The 19,461-nt window shown below is 41.2% G+C and overlaps 1 protein-coding gene across 2 annotated transcripts in view; it reads right to left on the bottom strand.

Annotated features, from left to right (window-relative positions):
- Nucleotides 1–1,068: 1,068 nt before the first annotated feature.
- jazf1b (JAZF zinc finger 1b) overlaps nt 1,069–19,461 on the bottom strand; it is a 280,042-nt gene continuing 261,649 nt past the window's right edge. For both annotated transcript variants that reach the window (XM_043689536.2, XM_087986958.1), the window contains exon 5: nt 1,069–3,104. In XM_043689536.2, coding sequence (XP_043545471.1) covers nt 2,928–3,104 — 177 coding nt within the window. In that variant the 3' untranslated portion in view covers nt 1,069–2,927. The remainder of the gene's footprint in view (nt 3,105–19,461) is intronic.

Here is a 19,461-nt window from a genome sequence, read left to right as displayed (position 1 = left end):
ACCATCATCTTATTCAAGTTAATGCTCTACATCTGTAATGATATGGGTTTATTTTGCCAAAACTAGTCATTTGCTTCAGTTTCGGTTCTATTTGGTATAAAATTAATCAAAACCACAGAATTGGAACCGGGTATGAAATGTGAATCTAAATTCAAAACAATGCAGATTAGGACAATTTGAATTTAGATGACACAGAATACTCAAGGTGTTTTAAACAGAATACTCCTACACTTACGAAAACTGTTGAAAAAATGTGAAGGTTTGGCTTGGAGATTTGAAACCAGTTCTAAATTCAAAGTCCAATGCCCTGACTGCCCAATTCAGGACTTTAAGGAGGTTCTTAAGAAACTGATATAAGCAAAGCTTTTGTTCACTTCAACAATTTAAGTTCAATTCAATACAAGCTAATAGGATCAAAACAAGTCTCTCATGGGTCCTGGATAAGAGTCTTAATCATTTTTCTGGGGAGTTGGGCTGACTGTATAAAACAGGTCATAACTGGCATTCTCACACAAGTTGGGCTAAAGTGATTGAGAAATGAAGTAAATGCTGTACTGTGCTCCTGACTGAGAATAAAAGACATTACTGGGCAGAGTAGAGGTAGCTTCACATTGCATCTGGCTATAAAATAGCTGATGTGCAACCTGTTGCAATGGTAAACATTCAGTGTTCTGAAGGGTCACTTAACTTGAAACATGAACTCTGATTTCCCTCCACAGATGCTACCTGACCTGCTGAGCTGTTCCTGTAATTTGTTTTTTTTGTGAAATAATTCCAAATGTCTTTTCCAATATTACTCATAATGAATTGCTAGGTTTGTTGAGGTTCAATAGCTGTGCCCAGATAGCTTGGCTGAGAGCTGGTTCTTAAAAAGCGATACATTTCTTCCACATTTTGAGTCCACTTGCAGAGCGGAAAGGAGCCTTCTCAAAATATCTGCATACTTTCTTTTCCTTGGCAGAATTAGCAAACTGTAAGTGCAGGTGCTAACAATATATTCTGGCAAACTGGAACTATAACCCTTAGTTACACATCTCTGAAAGTAGAAGATAGCCATCGAGTCGGAGGTGTTTTTATTTATTTATTTATTTGTTACTTCTTACATTTGAAAGCAGCTTTCTGTGTGATTTATCAGGGTACCTTCCGATTTCACCCCTCAACATTACTTCTAATAAAGTAACATTTCCTCCCCCACCCCCCCATCCCGCATAGAACATATGAAAAATATAATTTAGAGCGCACTTTACAAAGACTTGACGATACAATTTGATATACACAACAAAGTAACCCCATCCATATATGTTTTGTAATACTGCCACAAGGTAGAAGCAAATACTTGTAAAATGTAATTATAGTAGTTATTTATCAAGAATTTACATGCATTGATGACAAGTTTTTGAGTGTTTTGACTTATCCAAAATGCTGTTTCCATTCTCATTAAATGGAGCAGTACCAAGAAGGGCAAACTATTATGATCTCCTGCCAATCGGCCATCAAGACTGGAAATGGCCAAATTTATGCTTACTCAACAAGTAAAGTATTTTACCATCTGTATGGCAAACATTGTTCACATGCAGCACAGTGTTACCACTTAATTACAAATGGAATGCAGTGAGTTTCAGTAACAAGGCATTGACGAGCTTATTAATACAAGAGAAATTCACAAAAATACATTAACCATGAGTAGGAGGTTTAACATAAAAGAAAATTCCATAACCACCTCCTTAAGATGCTTTGTCCTTGCAACCATAGGCACATGCAAGTACAGTGGTTGCAGGTATTGGCAACACACAAACATTTAAATCTACTTGCAACAGGTAACTACAAAGTGCTCAGAAACTTCATCAATTATGATGAAGAAGTTCAGTTCCACATAACAGAACATATTCAAAGTGGTATATATCAAGAAAATTATTCATTTTAATATCATAACAAATTACCAAGAAAGCAAATATCTTCCTGAAAGGGAAAATTAAAAAAAAAGTTATATAAAATTCTATTAAAAAAGTAATGTGCAAATCACCTGCACATTTCCCTCTGGTATAATAACAATTTTAATAACGTTTTGTAAATTTGTAGCTTTACATGCTGCAGATACATCAACATATTTAACATACTGCTGTATCTTTGCTGTACGAAACACTTACAAATTTAGACCATGCTGACATTTGCAATGTTTGTTCATATGAAGTAAAAGTTACCATTGGCGTCTGTACCACATTCTCAGTGAGTTACAGAAACAGGAGGTTAATTTTAACTCTTGCCTGTGTTGTGAAACTGATGACAGTAGCTCAGTGGCATGTCCCTTCGATTTTCATTTCCTTTGCGGTCAATGGTAAAAATACCTTGAGATGAACCAAGAGCAGAAAACAGACATCACCAGTTCACACTCACAGCAGAAGTTAACATTACCTCCAGTGCATCTTCCATATAATCAGAAGAATTTTACATTTCACATAGTCCCCTTTGGTCAGCCAGCTTTTGGATTATAAAACTAGTCAATAAAATTATAAGTTAAAAAAAAGTTGAAGATACAACAGCTTTAAAATAAGTCAATGTATTCACCACACATAAACATACTGAAATGTGAACATTGGCAGTATGCAAATTTGAGGAAATATTTTCAAATATCTATACTTTTAGCACCTTATGTAATAACAATGGATTATAGGTATTATGAGCAGTTGTACACATGTACAAAGGCATGTACACTACAGTCCAGAGATACATTATTCTAAGAGACAGAATTTTAAGCACACACTTAAAAAAGGCAGAAATTACTAGTGTTGAATAGGTTGCTGAAGTTATCCTACATGCAGGATTTTTCAGTTAGCAATTGCTGGTGATGCTTGGGATTGTTGGTATAGTCCAACCAGCACATATACTTACATATTCATATAGACACATGTACAGGTATTTTATTTCCTTTACTGTTGCATTTTTCTGATGATCTCAGCAGACACTGGTGGGTGGAAATTGATGGTATGATGCCTCAGACCCTGTGCAGTCTTGTAGCTCTTCCCACAACGACATTTAAATGGTTTGCGGACACGTATCTGAGTCCGATGACCATTTTTTGCATGGTATTTTATGCCATTCACATTCTGTTGAGGAAACAAAAAGCAGAATTAAGTTGCAATGTAATTTGAAAATGCTCAAGTACAATTAAGGTTGAGTAAACAAATAGTTTAAATTTTGGTTCACCCATGGACAAGATATTCCTGTATTATCTTAAATTAAAATGCTTTTGTTGACCTATTTAATGGCTGTACATTTGAGCCTGCCATCGTTGAAACAATGCTTTTACCCCCAAGATTCTCCATTGGCCCCTCTTATCCTATTGTCATATTACACTCATCCCTCAGTCACCCTGCTAGCAAGCAGTCTGTGTGGATTTAACACCCACCATTGGCTGTCCAAAGTCTGCTTGTAGAGAGCCATTAATACAGGATACCAGAAATACCCGGAGAAACAGAACAGGGAATTCAGAATATATGTCTTTACGCAAAGAGCAGTGAGGATATAGAATGCAAGAAGAGTTACAGGTAGCGGTCAAGACAGATAGTACAGATATTATACACAGAAATCTACACTTCTTTAAAGGAAGTGGAATCAGGATTATGCTAACTGAGGTAGATAGAAAAGGATGGGAGATTGACAATGAAGTACAAACACTGGCATTAACTGGGGGGACCAAATGGCCTATTTCTGTCCAGTACGCCCTACCAAAATACCTAATTTTTCAAACAAGCAAAAATTATTCTAGTAATTTTGAACTTGGGACATTTATGGATCTATGAAAACAAGCTGTATGGCAAACAAATTGTATTTATGGGGTTGAGCACTCAAATTGGTCCTTATCCACAAGGACTATTAAAATACATCCATCCTCCAAGACCTTATGGACAAAAGAACTTCCTTGGAATTTTACTGCTGGTAGCCTGAGATCATGCAGGCCAATATTGGGCCTGAGCTTTCCCTATATCCTTTCATGAGATCTGAGCATCACCGATAAACAAACAAACCCCTCCTTAATTTCCATTGAATTGAGTGTCTTGCTCAGCAGAGGGCAGTCAAGAGCCAACGACATCACTGTGGATCTGAAGTCACCTGTAAACTGGGTAAGAATGGCAGGGTTTCTTTTCTAAAGGACATTAGTGAACCAGATGGCCTTTACAACAATTGATGATAATTTTATGGTCACCATTACTGACACTAGCGTTCAATTCCAATGAACATAGAATTCCACCATTTTCCACTTGTCCAGCGAAATTTCATTATGTCATTACCTTCCTTACATAAATTACAGCCTGCCTGTATCTTAAATCAGGTTAGAGACAAAAATAAAACTGCAGATGCTGGAATCCAAAGTAGACAGACAGGACGCTGGAGGAACAGGCAAGCATCAGGAGGTGGAGAAGTCGACGTTTCAGGTGTAACCCCCTCTTCGGGGCCAAGCAAATATAAAATGGAAGGGCACATAGACCCTCACCATTTTAGTCGTTATTCCAGCTGGATTAAAGCTGGGTGAGCTGAAGAGGTTAGAAGATTGGCAATGGGAATGGCTAAATATTGGACTTTAAGTGTGAAGCTGCAATTTCTTTCAATGACTACTGATGAATTGTCTTGTTTTTCTATTTCTTTATAGAAGATTGAAGAGTGATGTGATCGAGATGTGCTAAGAGCTTTGATATGGTAAATGCAGATAAACTATCTTCTCTGGTGATGGAGATCACGAATAAGGGGACACAGTATTGTAATTGAATCTGGATGAAATCAAGAAATATTTTTATACACAAACTGTGTTAGAAATCTGGACTCATCTTCCCAAAACATCATGGATACTGGGACAATTCAAGCTTTCAAGACTGAGATGGATAGGGTTATTGTTAGGTGATAATATCATTGAAAATGGAGCAAAAACAGATAAATGGAATTCAAGGACAGATCAGTCATGGTCTAATTAAATGGTGGAACAGACTCAAGAAGTTCAATGGCATAGCATTGTTTTTATATTTCCTTTTGCTCTTCTGAAACCTTGTCACACTGGTTTTCTCAATTTAAGATAGCCAACATTAGACCAGAATGTACTAAACAGCAGCAGTTATATGTTCGCATATTCATGATTTTGAACTTCTCATGTCGACAGTACTTATGGTAACTTGTGACACAAGAAGCTGATAGCCTGCACATAAACTGAGTGAGCAGAGTCAGCAATTGTGTGTCTTTCTTTGTGAACCTACAGTGCATGGATGAGGAAGGAACTGTAAACTGCAGGGTGTGAATTTGATGGCAAATCAGAAGGTGGAGAAAGAAATAAAATGTGGGAAAGAAAGATTATTAAGAGTGAGAGAAAAAAGAAACATGAAAAATAAACAAAACCTTACATTTCCAGAACATCCAATGGCTAAACCAGATAGGGTGAGACTCTATACAGTTAATATTCAGTACTATGGAGATTGCCTGGTAATCACTAACATTTGTTCTTCTGTTAACTGACTTAAATGAATAAGATTTGCTGATTGGCTCAGTTTAGTTTGGGAAGTGGCTATTTGCGCACAAAGTATGAATAGTTCAGAAAGTTATTTACATGTAACACTGTAGTGAATAAAATACTTCAAATTAAATTTATATTCAACGTTGAAACATTGTTTACTTACAGGTGCTTCAATATCCAACTGTGCTATAAAAATCAAAATCAAATACTTTATCCAAGTACAGCATATGTGACATCCCTTTAAAATGTGCATTCTTAAAAAGATTTTGAGGCGATCTGAACCATCACTATTTTACCATGGCTACTTAACACTTTCTTTCTATAAGTAAATGATGAAATGGCTGTTTCCTATACAAGGGACTTCCGCCATAAATACTAGATATCAACATAAAATATTAAAAATAAAATATATGTTGTTGCTGAAACAAAATTAGGAGGAGCATTAGTCACTCTAATGCTAGAAGAAATGAATAATCTCACAAAGATTGTCAAAAGTCAGTGAAAACATTTTAACGTAACACCTCCAATTTACCAGACATTGACCAGTTTGATGTGCAGTCCACCGTCACTCACTTACCAGCAATCAATGCCAGCCAGGACTCTCACCTGACACAGAGGTGACCTTCATCACCCACCTTCTAATGATGCTGGACTCAAAGCCATCTCCCACTGCTTCCACATACTCCAGCTATTCAGCTTTGTCAGCCACATCACCCAAACACAATGCACTGAATTACACATCCTACTTTCCCATTTTCAGGGCAAAGATATTTGCAGAAGAAGGGAGCAAAGCTGAAACAGTTACAAATGCTCCATATCATGGAACCAGCCATGATAGAGCCTAGAACATTCTATGTCACTGAGAGATTCAGGATGATGTTATATCATTGCTTTATGCCATTTCTCAAAATCTACATAGTTCAAAGAAATGTACAGTATGGAAAGAGACCCTTCGGTCTAATTCATCTATGCCAAACAGATATCCCAACCCAATCTAGTCCCACGTACCAGCACCCGGCCCATATCCCTCCAAACCCTTCCTGTTCATATATCTATCCAAATGCCTTTTAAATGTTGTATTTGTACCAGCCTCCACCACATCCTCTGGCAGCTTATTCCATACACGTACCACCCTCTGAGTGAAAAAGTTGCCCCTTAGGTCTCTTTTATATCTTTATATCTTTCCCCGCTCACCCTAAACCTATGCCCTCAAGTTCTGGACACCCCCACCCCAGGGAAAAGACTTTGTCTACTTATCCTATCCATGCTCCTCATAATTTTATAAACCCTCAGCCTCCGACACTCCAAGGAAAACAGCCCCAGCCTGTTCAATCTCTCCCTATAGCTCAAATCTTCCAACCCTAGCAACATCCTTGTAAATCTTTTCTGAACCCTTTCAAGTTTCACAACAACTTTCCGATAGGAGACCAGAATTGCACGCAATATTCCAACAGTGGCCTAACCAATGTCCTGTACAGCTGCAACATGACCTCCCAACTCCTCTCCCTAGAGCTCAAACCCTCCAACCCTGGCAACATCATCCACATTCTGTTATTTGATATCAGATATAAAATGTGGGTGGTATGACACTTAACTCCCCTTCTTCACCCCATTCTTTCCTTGTGATGATATATTCCTTTCAGATACCCAAGAAGTTGGAATGTCATGTTGCGGCTGTACAGGACATTGGTGAGGCCACTTTTAGAATATTGAGTACAATTCTGGTTTGTCCTTCTATAGGTAGGATGTTGTTATATTTGAGAGAATGCAAAAAACATTAACAAGGGTGTTGCTGGGACTGGAGGATTTGAGCTATAGGGAGAGGCTGAATAGACTGGAGCCTTTTTTCCTGGAGCGTTGGAAGCTGAGAGGTGACCTTATAGAAGTTTACAAAATCAAGAGGGGCATGGGTAGGGTGTATATTCAAGGTCTACAGGGATGGTGCAGGAGGGAGGGATTCCGGTTTTTGGATAACTGGGGTTCTTTCTGGGGACGGTGGGACCTCTATAAACAGGATGGTCTACACCTGAACCTGAGGGGCACAAGTATCCTTGGGGGGAGGTTTGCTAGTGCTCTTGGGGGGGGTTTAAACTAACTCTGCAGGGGCATGGGAACCCAGATCGTAGCTTCAGGGTGCAGGGCCTGGAGTGTAGGGAGGTTAGGAACATGGCATCAATTTCCAAGGAGGGTGTCTGTAAACAGGAAAGTGGCTTGAAGTGTATATACTTCAATGCAAGAAGTATACGAAATAAGGTAGGTGAACTTGCAGCGTGGGTTGGTACCTGGGACTTCGATGTTGTGGCTATTACGGAGACATGGCTAGAACAGGGACAGGATTGGCTGTTGCAGGTTCCAGGATTTAAATGTTTTAGTAGGGCCAGAGGTGGGGGTAAAAGAGGGGGAGGTGTGGCATTGCTTGTCAAAGATAGTATTACAGTGGTGGAAAGGACGATGGATGAGGACTTGCCATCTGAGGTAGTTTGGGCTGAGGTTAGGAATAGGAAAGGTGAGGTCACCCTGTTAGGAGTCTTTTACAGGCCTCCTAATAGTCCTAGAATCATTGAAGAAAGGATAGGGAAGGTGATTCAGGAGATGAGTGACAGTAATAGGGTGGTTGTTATGGGGGACTTTAACTTTCCTGATATTGATTGGGAAAGCTATAGCTCAAGTTCGTTAGATGGGTCAGTGTTTGTTCAATGTGTGCAGGAGAGTTTCCTGACACAATATGTAGACAGGCCAACAAGAGGTGAGGCCATACTGGATTTGGTTCTGGGTAACGAACCAGGCCAGGTGTTAGAATTAGAGGTAGGTGAGCACTTTGGGGATAGTGACCATAATTCGGTGATTTTTACTCTCGTGATGGAGAGGGATAAGTGTGTACTACAGGGCAAGAGTTATAGCTGGGGTCAGGGAAATTATGATGCGGTGAGGCATGACTTAGGATGTGTGGCTTGGAAAAGTAGACTCCAAGGCAAGAGTGTACATGATATGTGGAGCTTGTTCAAGGAGCAACTATTGAGTGTCCTTGATAATTATGTACCTGTCAGGCAGGGAGGAAAGGGTCGTGCGAGGGAGCCGTGGTTTAATAAGGAATTGGAACCCCTTGTTAAATGGAAGAGGGCGGCCTATCTCAAGATGAGGCGTGAAGGTTCAATTGGGGCGATTGAGAGTTATAGGGTAGCCAGGAAGGACCTGAAGAGAGAGCTAAGAGCAGCAAGGAGGGGACATGAAAGGTCCTTAGTCGGTAGGATTAGGGAAAACCCTAAGGCTTTCTATAGGTATGTTAGGAATAAAAGAATGACTAGGGTAGGAATAGGTCCAGTCAAGGATAGTAGTGGGAAGTTGCGTGTGGAGGCGGAAGAGATTGGGGAGACACTGAATGAATACTTTTCTTCAGTATTTACTCAGGAACAGGGCATTGTCGTCAATGTGAATACTGAGTCACAAATAAGTAGAATGGATGGCTTTGAGGTATGTAGAGAAGAGGTGTTGGAAATCCTGGAAAAGGTGAAAATAGATAAGTCCCCTGGGCCTGATGGCATTTATCCTAGGATTCTCTGGGAAGCAAGGGAGGAGATTGCAGAGCCATTGGCCTTGATTTTTATGTCCTCTTTGTCTACTGGAGTAGTGCCAGAAGACTGGAGGATAGCAAATGTGGTTCCCTTGTTCAAAAAGGGGAGTAGGGATAACCCTAGTAACTATAGGCTGGTGAGTCTCACTTCTGTTGTGGGCAAAGTCTTAGAGAGAATTGTAAGGGATAGGATTTATGCACATCTGGATAGGAATAATGTGATCAAGGATAGTCAGCATGGTTTTGTGAAGGGCAGGTCGTGCCTCACAAACCTTATTGAATTCTTTGAAAAGGTGACGAAGGAGGTTGATGAGGGGAAAGCGGTAGATGTGGTATATATGGATTTTAGTAAGGCGTTTGATAAGGTTCCCCATGGTAGGCTACAGCAGAAAATACGGAGATATGGCATTGAGGGTGAGTTGGAGGTTTGGATTAGGAATTGGCTGGATGGAAGAAGACAGAGGGTAGTAGTTGATGGCAAAGTTTCTTCATGGAGTGCCGTCACTAGCGGTGTTCCGCAAGGATCTGTTTTGGGACCATTGCTGTTTGTCATTTTTATAAATGACCTGGAAGAGGGGTTAGAAGGTTGGGTGAGCAAGTTTGCGGATGATACGAAAGTCGGAGGAGTTGTTGACAGTGAGGAAGGATGTGGCAGGTTACAGCAGGATATAGAGAAGCTGCAGAGCTGGGCAGAAAGGTGGCAAATGGAATTCAATGTAGCTAAGTGTGAGGTGATTCACTTTGGGAAGAATAACAAAAAGATGGGGTACTGGGCTAATGGTCGGATACTTGGTAGTGTGGATGAGCAGAGGGATCTTGGTGTCCATGTACACAGATCTCTGAAAGTTGCCACCCAGGTAAATAGTGCGGTGAGGAAGGCATATGGCGTACTGGCTTTTATTGGTAGAGGAATTGAGTTCCGGAGTCCTGAGGTCATGATGCAGTTGTATAAGACTCTGGTGCGGCCGCATCTGGAATATTGTGTGCAGTTTTGGTCGCCATACTATAGGAAGGATGTGGAGGCACTGGAACGGGTGCAGAGAAGGTTTACCAGGATGTTGCCTGGTATGGAAGGAAGATCGTATGAGGAAAGACTGAGACACTTGGGGCTGTTTTCATTAGAGAAAAGAAGGTTTAGGGGTGACTTGATTGAGGTGTACAAGATGATTAGGGGGTTAGATAGGGTTGACAGTGTGGACCTTTTCCCGCGTATGGAGTCGGGTATTACAAGGGGGCATAGCTTTAAATTAAGGGGGGGTAGATATAGGACTGAAGTTAGGGGTAGGTTCTTCACTCAGCGAGTTGTAAGTTCATGGAATGCCCTGCCAGTAGCAGTGGTGGACTCTCCCTCTTTATGGGCATTTAAGCGGGCATTGGATAGGTATATGGAGGATAGTGGGTTAGTATAGGTTAAGTGGGCTTGGATCGGCGCAACATCGAGGGCCAAAGGGCCTGTACTGCGCTGTATTCTTCTATGTTCTATGTTCTATGTCTTTCGCCCAGGGTGGGAATTCCAAAACTAGAGGGCATTGGTTTAAGGGGAGCGGGGAAGTATTTAAAAGGGACCTGCAGGCTAAACTTTTCACATAGAGGGTGGTGCATGTAAGGAACAAGCTGCCAGAGAAAGTGGTGGAGATGGGTACAATTGCAACATTTAAAAGGCATTGGATAGCTATATGGATAGGAAGGGTTTAGAGGGATATGGGCCAAAAGCTGACAAATGGGTCTAGGTCAGATTGGGCTGTCTGGTCAGCATGGACGAGATGAACTGAAAGGTCTGTTTCCATGCTGTATCACTCTATAGCTGTCACTTGATTAAACATGGCAGCCCCAGAAAGAAGAGAGAGGAGCATCAGAGCTCCGACATTCTCAGCTACCAGCCAAATAATGGCAGTGTGTGTGCTTTATAGATGAGCATATCGTCAGGATCGATATATTGCAAGGACTGTGTCTTATTATTTTGTGCTTTCTGTAAAAACTGTGGACTGAAATGAGAAAGAGTTATTTTCAAACCAGTTTTTGAAAGGGTGGTTGTATGTGTTGAAAGCAAGTAACCTAACATCGATTGCAGGCATATTGTATTCCATTATTTAAACAAGCAGTAATTGAAGATTGAGTTACGGATGATTTGGAGCGGAGGGTGTGCATACTTTTTATAAATGAACCAGCTACTTTGGGTCTCTTACCAACCAGTGCAAGTAGCCAGAGAAAAACTAGGATGCTACGTGCTGGTCAGCAGAACAGTCAGGAGGACCATTTCTGCAATACAAGTGGGGATCAAAAATAACTGAACTATCTTTCCTGTTTTTCCCCTGTGCTCAATAATTGTGCGCATATGGGCGTGCGTGTGATGGGGAGATTTTAAGGAGATGAGAGTAACTGGTAGCATTATATGCTGACAGCTTATAAGTGCCCACTTGTAGCTATAGGCTAAATACTTGCAATAAATAGTAATTCTTGTTCAGTAAAAAAACCTGATCTGCACTTTTTATCAATCTGTGTCTGAAGGTCAGATAAATTGTTAAATTTGCGCACTTTGTAAGATTTTTAACTTTTGTGATAACTCTGGGAGTAGCAGGGTTCATTTGCAGCTTGGAGAGAACTTGCAAGTGGTGGTGTTCCCATGTATCTATTACTGTTGTCCTTCAAGATGCAAAAGTGGTCCTGTGTTTGGAAGGTGCTGTTTGAGCAGCCTTGATGTTCTAGATGGTGCACACTGCTGCTTATAAGCATTGGGAGTGGATGCTTGTGCATATGGTGCCAATCATGCATACTACTTTGCCATGGATGGTGTCAAGCTTCTTGAGTGCTGTTGGAGCTACACTCATTAAGGCAAATGGGGAATATTTCATTACAATCCTGACAATGTGCCATGTAGATGGTAGACAGACTCTGGGGAGTCAGAAGGAGAGTTACTCACCGCAGAATTCCTGCCTTCTGATCTTTTCTTGTAGCCATTTATTTATATGGCCAGTCCAGTTCAGTTTCTGGTCAATGGTGACCTCGAGGATGTTAATAGTGGGGATTCAATAATGTAATGTCACTGAATGACAGGGGTGATTGTTAGAATCTCTCGTGTTAGAGATGGACATTGCCTGGTATTTGTGTGACATGAATGTTATTTGCCCCTTTTCAGCTCAAGCCTGAATATTGTCCAGGTCTCGCTGCGCTTGGACATGGACTCTGTCAGCATCTGAGGAACTGCGAATGGTGCTGAACATTATACAATCATCAGTGAACATTTCCACTTCTGACAGCAGCTGAAAATGGTTGGGCACTGGACGTAACCTGAGGAACTCATGGGGCTCTTGTGGCATGGTGGTAGTGTCCCTACCTCTGCACCAGGAGGTCCGGGTTCAAATCCCACCCAGTCCTGAGACATGCAATAACATCTCTGAACAGGTTGATTAGAAAATATCTACCCTGAGGAACTCCTGCACTGAAGTCTTGGAGCTGACTTCCAATAACCATAACCATATTCCTTTGTGCCAGGAATGACTCCAACCAACAGACTCTTCCCTGATTCCCAGTAAGGGCATAACATGGATGAGAGATATAAAAATTTTTACCCAAAGGGAAGTCAGCTCCTCTTTCTTAAAAATCAGCAGCAAAGCCAATTATTATTCTAAGGGTGCAGAGATTACTCAAACTCTTTTGAGGAACGATTTAATTTTCCCTCCAGTGAGTTCACTGAAAGCCAAAGTGTTGGTGAATGGGATTGATATCTCCCAGTTCAATTATATAAGGTTTAATTGGAGTGTGACATTTATTGGAAACCATGGAAGTCGGGAGGGTTACAAAATTACTTGTAGGTGGAGTTTATTTAGAAAGTCATTTATTGGAAACCATGGAAGTCCGGAGGGTTACAAAATTATTTGTAGGTGGAGTTTATTTAAAGTCATAGCTTTGTCTACAATCACTGAAAATCCAATTGAAACTAAAGAGACAGAACAGTCGCAGTCTGGATATATTCCATTTGTTTAGCCATTTCTGTGGACGCTACATACAAAGTCCATCACAAGAGGTGACAGTAATAACGCAAGCAGATTTTACTGTGGCTGATACTCATTTTGAGAGTAAGAACAGCTCAAAAGAGATATTTGGCATGTCTTCATTATACTTGAGGATCAGGAAGGTGATCCAGAGTAAAGTAAATTAGCACAGACAGCTCCCAATGAAGTTTAGTCTGAAGGAGTTCCAGAGTGTTGGAACCTTCCAACATCTTATGGAGATATTGCAAGCAGAATGTGAAGTTCCTATGGTAGGGCATACAGGACTTCGGAAAACAAAGACAACAATTTTACATAGCCAAAATTTCATAAAGATGTAGTGTAGTTGTGAAGAAATGTCATACATGTCAAGGTGGTAAGAAAATCTCAGCACATAATCAGAGCACCTTTGATACTCATAATTGGAAAGCCAAACTATATCCTCATAATTGTGGACATGGCAATCTACTTCCGAGAAACTATTTCCTGAAGGGCATTCACAGCTAGGGTAGTGGTGGAAAAGTTAATTTGTATTTTACTTTTTATGAACTACCAATGGAAATGCAGGATTTTAACTTTATATCTAAATGCAAACTGTAATGTTTAACTTTTATTTCTTTATTTTCTATTTGTACCTAAGGTTTTATACCTAGGTACCTTTGTACTTAAGATGGTGCTGGGAATGGTGACATGGTACACTTTCCACTGTACTTAAGTACTTCTGAACGTGAGAACGTGTAACAATAAAATCTAATGCTAAAGTTTTCCAAGAAATCAAGAAATCTAGATCTTTTACATAGTGCTGCTGGGGTGCCTTGTGTTGCAGCTGAGGGTGAATAAGACAAGTGGACATAATAAATCAAGGCTGTGAAATGTACATCAGGTCAGTCAGAATGGCTAATTAATGCTATAATCAGAATTCACTTTATGGATTTGGCGCATGCACAGCATTTCCAGACCTGTGTCATTCTGCCAGGCAAGGACTTGTGTTCATTGGTCAGTGCCAGAGCACTGGCACCATTCTTTCCATTTAGTTTTGTAATATTTTGTAAATGCACAAATAATCCCTGAACAAAAAAACTATAGTCTTCACTTTTTAAGAGAATATTTGTAAACTGAAATTTAAATGTACGTTTTAAACCTTTCCACTATGTTTCCAAACACTGTTAAAGACTCTTCTTTATTCTGTTCAGCAGTTTGCAATCCAACAATCAGTTTAATTCTTTTTTGCTAATCTAATGACAGAGGTGGAGAATGCTTATTCTTTGTCTGTATCATTATCCTTATCCCCAACATCAAGTCTACAAGTCATTCATCTCAGACTGCTCACATATAAATAGTGTGCCAGACATCAGTAAGACAGTCCTCCTGAATTTCAGATGAGGACAAAGATTCCAGAAGCAGACCATGTATTATTTAGTTCTAAAACAAGCTGTCAAACAAAGCAAACAAGATAGAATTTAGCAAATTGCAGAATTTTTACTTGTTACAGACACCACTGTACTGAATGCTTCAATTGCCTCCAGGGAAATTATCGTTGTGTGTTTTTAGCTATGGATTGTTTGCTTCCTGCAGAATTATTTAAAATATTTGCATTTTTCAGTGTGTTTTCAGCCACAACCCACACTGTACAATCAGACCAGGATATAATGACCATCACCTGGGTTTCTCAAAAGCTGCAAGAACTAAAAAGTACTTAGATTAAAGAAAGCTTTGTTTCAGTTGTTAAATTTGAGAATTATTCTATCCAAGTGATTACAGTACTATATAATTATGTACCATAGAAAACAATTCACTTGATACTTTTGTGTTTTACACAATGATGTTTCTGTATTCACATTTACCATCCTGGCCAAGGGAGAGAGCGGGGGGGGGGGGGGGGGGGGGGGGGAGGAGAGATACAGAGACAGAGAAAGAAAGAGAATACTGAATTAGCATTTTTAGAGGAATAAAATATTGAATTTCAATCTGTGTTTTTGCTGCCTTGGCTTGACTGTTTTACTACAATGTAGTAAGCTAACATAATGGGCTGTGTGAATTCTTAGAACGCAGAGGGAGGGGAGTGAATCCTCAAGAGGTCAAAACCAGGAAAAGACCGTTGAGGCAGCAAGGAAGGTTCACAGCGCTGGAGGAATTGCAGAGATGGAGAGGTATGGCAATGAAGAGAGTGTAAGATGAGCATGAGAATTTTAAAATTCAGGCACTTCAACTAATGTTAAATCAGTAAGGACACGAGGAGATAGGCAACTGGAAATTGTGTAGAATAGAAGGGAGTTCTATTGCAGAGTTTTGAATAAGTTGAAGTTCATACTTGGGGCCTGTCAGAGGAATGTGAGAATTGTTCAGTTTCAACTTAACACAGCCACCAATAAGAGTTTCAGTGGCAGCTAAGCTGTAATGGGGTCAGAGGTAGACAAGTTAGGAATTAGACAGTTTGTGCAACATGCCAGATTTAAGTTTGGAAGTTCATAACAAAATAGAGCGTGTAGATTGTGAAAACAATTTGGTATAGTTCCCAAAAAAACAAATTTATTAAATTAAAGTTACAAAGTGGGATAAATTCCTCAAGGGGGTCTCCTGATTAGCTACCTCATGTGCACATACGGATTTTCAGGGGATCTCTGTGAAAAAGAACATTTGAAATGCTGGACTCTGTCTAACTGCATCGGTTCTGCAGTTAACTCTATGGCCGCAGACAAAGTCACTGGCAAAAAGTGGTGAAACTGAATTCTTCATGTCTCTAAATTGGGCTTCACTATGGTTTATTTCCAACGTTATTGGAAGTTTACATCTTCAGATGACAATGTAACAGACAGCCAGTCTTGCCTGCTGGCAGTGTAAGTTGGAAATACTGGAGATTTTCTTTGTGGCTATAATTTCCAAGTAGTTTATAGTGCCATGCCATGGCTAATGGTGTGCAGTTTCAGATGAGGATTAGATGTGTGGGTTTTGAGGGGATCCAAGATGGCAACGTCCTGTTAGGATCGTGTTTGCTGGGCTCTGCGCTGCAACACTGACCCGACAGAGCCAGAACCCATCCTAAACACTTTACTGAGAGTAAAAACACAGTAAAGGAGCTAGAAACCTGAAAAAAAATCTATTTAGCTTTGCTCTTGCAGCTGGAGAATGCCAAAGAAAGGAGGAAGCTCGCCTGGGGTCAGGGCCATGGTCCAGCCCTCGGAAGAAGCGGGCTTGCTTACTCACTAGACTCTGATTGAGGAGCTGGCCAGATCTCACGAGGTCCGGGGGAAGGAGATCCAGGAAATAATTGAGGAGAAGCTGGCTCTTGCTATGCTGCAAGACTTGGGAAAAAGGACCTATGAGCTCGAGCACTGGGCTGTTAGGGTAGAGGCAGATACTGACTCCTCCAAGAGCTGGATTGAAGCCCTGGAGAAACAGATCCATGGTAGACTATCTCAAAAACAGGGGCAGAAGAATGAACTATTAAATACACTGGGAAATAATCAGAAATAGTGATATTGCCAAATGTACATGACACCACCGTGTACAGGTGTGCTGCGGGGGTCAGGAAAAGATCAATCCTGGTATGGCATTTATCTGGGTTTGAAAAGAGCGTGATGTCCCTGCCAGTAGGGTGAAGGGGTATATAAACATCTACAAACCCCAATTTAGCACATGAATCCCTTAATTGTTTAGATCGCAAAGAAGATCGCAAAGATTGCCTTTAGGCAATCTGTCTATTGTAGGGTCTGTGAGACAATTGAAATCCCCTCCTACTATGATATATTGAGATTAGATTTGATTAGATTCCTCACAGTGTGGACACAGGCCCTTTGGCCCAACAAGTCCACACCGACCCGCCGAAAAGCAACCCACCCAGACCCATTCTCCTACATTTACCCCTTCACCTAACACTACGGGCAATTTAGCATGGCCAATTCACCTAACCTGCACATTTTTGGACTGTGGGAGGAAACCGGAGCACCCGGAGGAAACCCACGCAGACACGGGGAGAATGTGCAAACTCCACACAGACAGTTGCCCGAGGCGGGAATTGAACCCGGGTCTCTGGTGCTGTGAGACAGCAGTGAATTAGATTACTTACATTGTGGAAACAGGCCCTTCGGCCCAACAAGTCCACACCGACCCGCCAAAGTGCAACCCACCCAGACCCATTAACAAGATTAACCAGTCTAGAAAGTGCGTCTGACAAGAATTTAAGGGGGTGGGCTGGGGGACAGGAAACACGTAAGATCCCATATTCTTCCCCATGTATCAAAGCTTTTTTAGATATTAATTCCGGCTTGGCCAGTAGCTGATCCATTCTTTGGGAAACAGCTAATGCCATTGCTAGGTGGTTGGTTATTTCCTATTCAGCCAGTAAGAAGTGACGGATGGGTGAGCAACAATCCATGTTCGAGACGCGTCTGAAAGTAGCTGAAAAGACATACTTTGACAGGCCCTGCTGGTTAAACTGCAGAGGATCACGGTGCTTCAGTCTACGCTGAACTCCATGCTGACACGGACAGCCAAGGGGGAGCTTACATTTGCAGGTTAAAGGCTGTTTGAGCATGGGGACAAGCCGGGCAAGTACCTAGCATATCTTGCTAGGAAAGGAGTACCCCCCCCCCCCAAGTCTTTACCTCGGTCAGAGAGGACACTGGAAATTTGACCTATGATTCTAAAAGCATTAATGCAGCATTCTAGAAATTTTACTCTGAATTATACCAATCTGAAAGCTGAGAGAGTGGGCGGGTTAGGATGGAGTCTTTTTTTTAAGAATTTGGACCTTCTGGGAATGACCCCTGATCGAGAGTCTCTCCTCAATGTCCCAATGTCAGAGGAAGAGGTGCAGGAGGCTGAGAGGTCGCTCCAGAATGGGAAGGTGCCTGGTCCTGACGGTCTCCCCAGTGAGTTCTATAAGGAATTTATAAGTATATTGTCAGGGCCGATGCTTAGTATGTTTAATGACTCACATAGATGTGGCCTCCTCCCACCATTTCTAAGTGAGGCGAACATCTCTCTCATTCTTAAACAAGGGAAGGTCCCACAGGACTGTGCTTTCTCTAGGCCCATTTCACTCCTGAATGTTGACTTCAAAATTCTATCCAAGACTCTGGCATTAAGAATACAAACTGTACTGCCCTCCATCATTAAGGTTACCAGACAGGTTGCAGGTCAACGGATAATGTCAGGAGATTACTTAACATGATTCAAGTATGTTCACAGCAATTGGTACAGGTATTGGTGATCTCCTTCGATGCGGAAAGGCATTTAACAGAGTCGAGTGGCCGTATCTTTTTCATACTTTGAAGTGGTTTGGTCTGGGAGAGACCTTCATCAGGTGGGTGGAGGTTTTGTACAGTGATCCTCTTGCCACAGTCCTCAACAATGGTATATGGTCAAACAATTTTAGTATTTGTTGGGACAGTCGACAGGGCTGTCCCTTGTCACCATTGCTTTTCACGTTGGTGATCAACTGCTGGTGGAGGCAATACACAGGGATCCCAATATAAATGGTCCAGAAGTGGGGATGAAATTACATAAGATCGTACTGTATACGGATGACGTTTTTGTTAACTTATCAAACCCAACAGTCTCAGTGCCACACCTGATACAATGCATCAATTTATTTGGTGGCTTCTCGGGATAAAAGATCAATTTTACGAATTCCCATGGATGGTCTCCCTAGAGTGCCTGATCTTGAGGGCGAATCTCGGTTCTCTTTTAGATAGTCACAAGAGGGCTTTCTCTACTTGGGTATATTTATTACTCCTGTTTTTGATTGGCTATTTAAAGCCAATTTTGGTCATTTATTCGACAGAATCAAACAGGACCTTCATAGATGGGAGGCGCTTCCAATCTCTTGGTGAGGTCGGATAGCCCTCATTGAAATGAACATTCTGCCCAGCTTGTTGTATCCTATGCAAATTCTTCCTCTGCTTTTTACAAAGCAAATATTTAGAAGACTGAACGACTGGTTCAGTTCTTTTATCTGGTATTGCAAGCGGCCCCTAATTAAATTGACTAATTGCAGTTACTTTACAGATTGGGAGGAGTGGGCCTCCCAAATATCAAAAACTATCAGTTAAGCTCGTTGCTATCTTACTTGAATGAATGGCCGCGGGGGGACCCTCACTCACTTTGGCTGGACATCGAAGCATCTCAGGCAAGATGCCCCCTTATTGGCCTGCTGTTCTTAGACAAAATGAAAACAATATTGTCAAGGCGTGGAGGGCAATGCGTCAGGGTGAGGACAATATTTTCAAAACGTCATTTTTGACACCTGTAGTTGGTATGTTCAGCTTTCAGCCAGGGATGGTGGACTCTAGGTTTAAACTGTGGGAAGCTAGGGGCATGTCTTGCCTGGGCAATTTATTCGAAATGGACATACTGATGTCTCTTGACCTGTTGGCTCGGAAATATGATTTGCCCAGTAGGGG

Source organism: Chiloscyllium plagiosum, unplaced genomic scaffold (assembly GCF_037043375.1).
Source record: "Chiloscyllium plagiosum isolate Xiang-an unplaced genomic scaffold, Cpla_swu_hap1 HiC_scaffold_5, whole genome shotgun sequence".
In the NCBI taxonomy this organism is placed as follows: Eukaryota; Metazoa; Chordata; class Chondrichthyes; order Orectolobiformes; family Hemiscylliidae; genus Chiloscyllium; species Chiloscyllium plagiosum.
The sequence above is the reverse complement of the archived record's forward strand: the minus strand, read 5'-3'. Positions and strand labels throughout refer to the sequence as shown.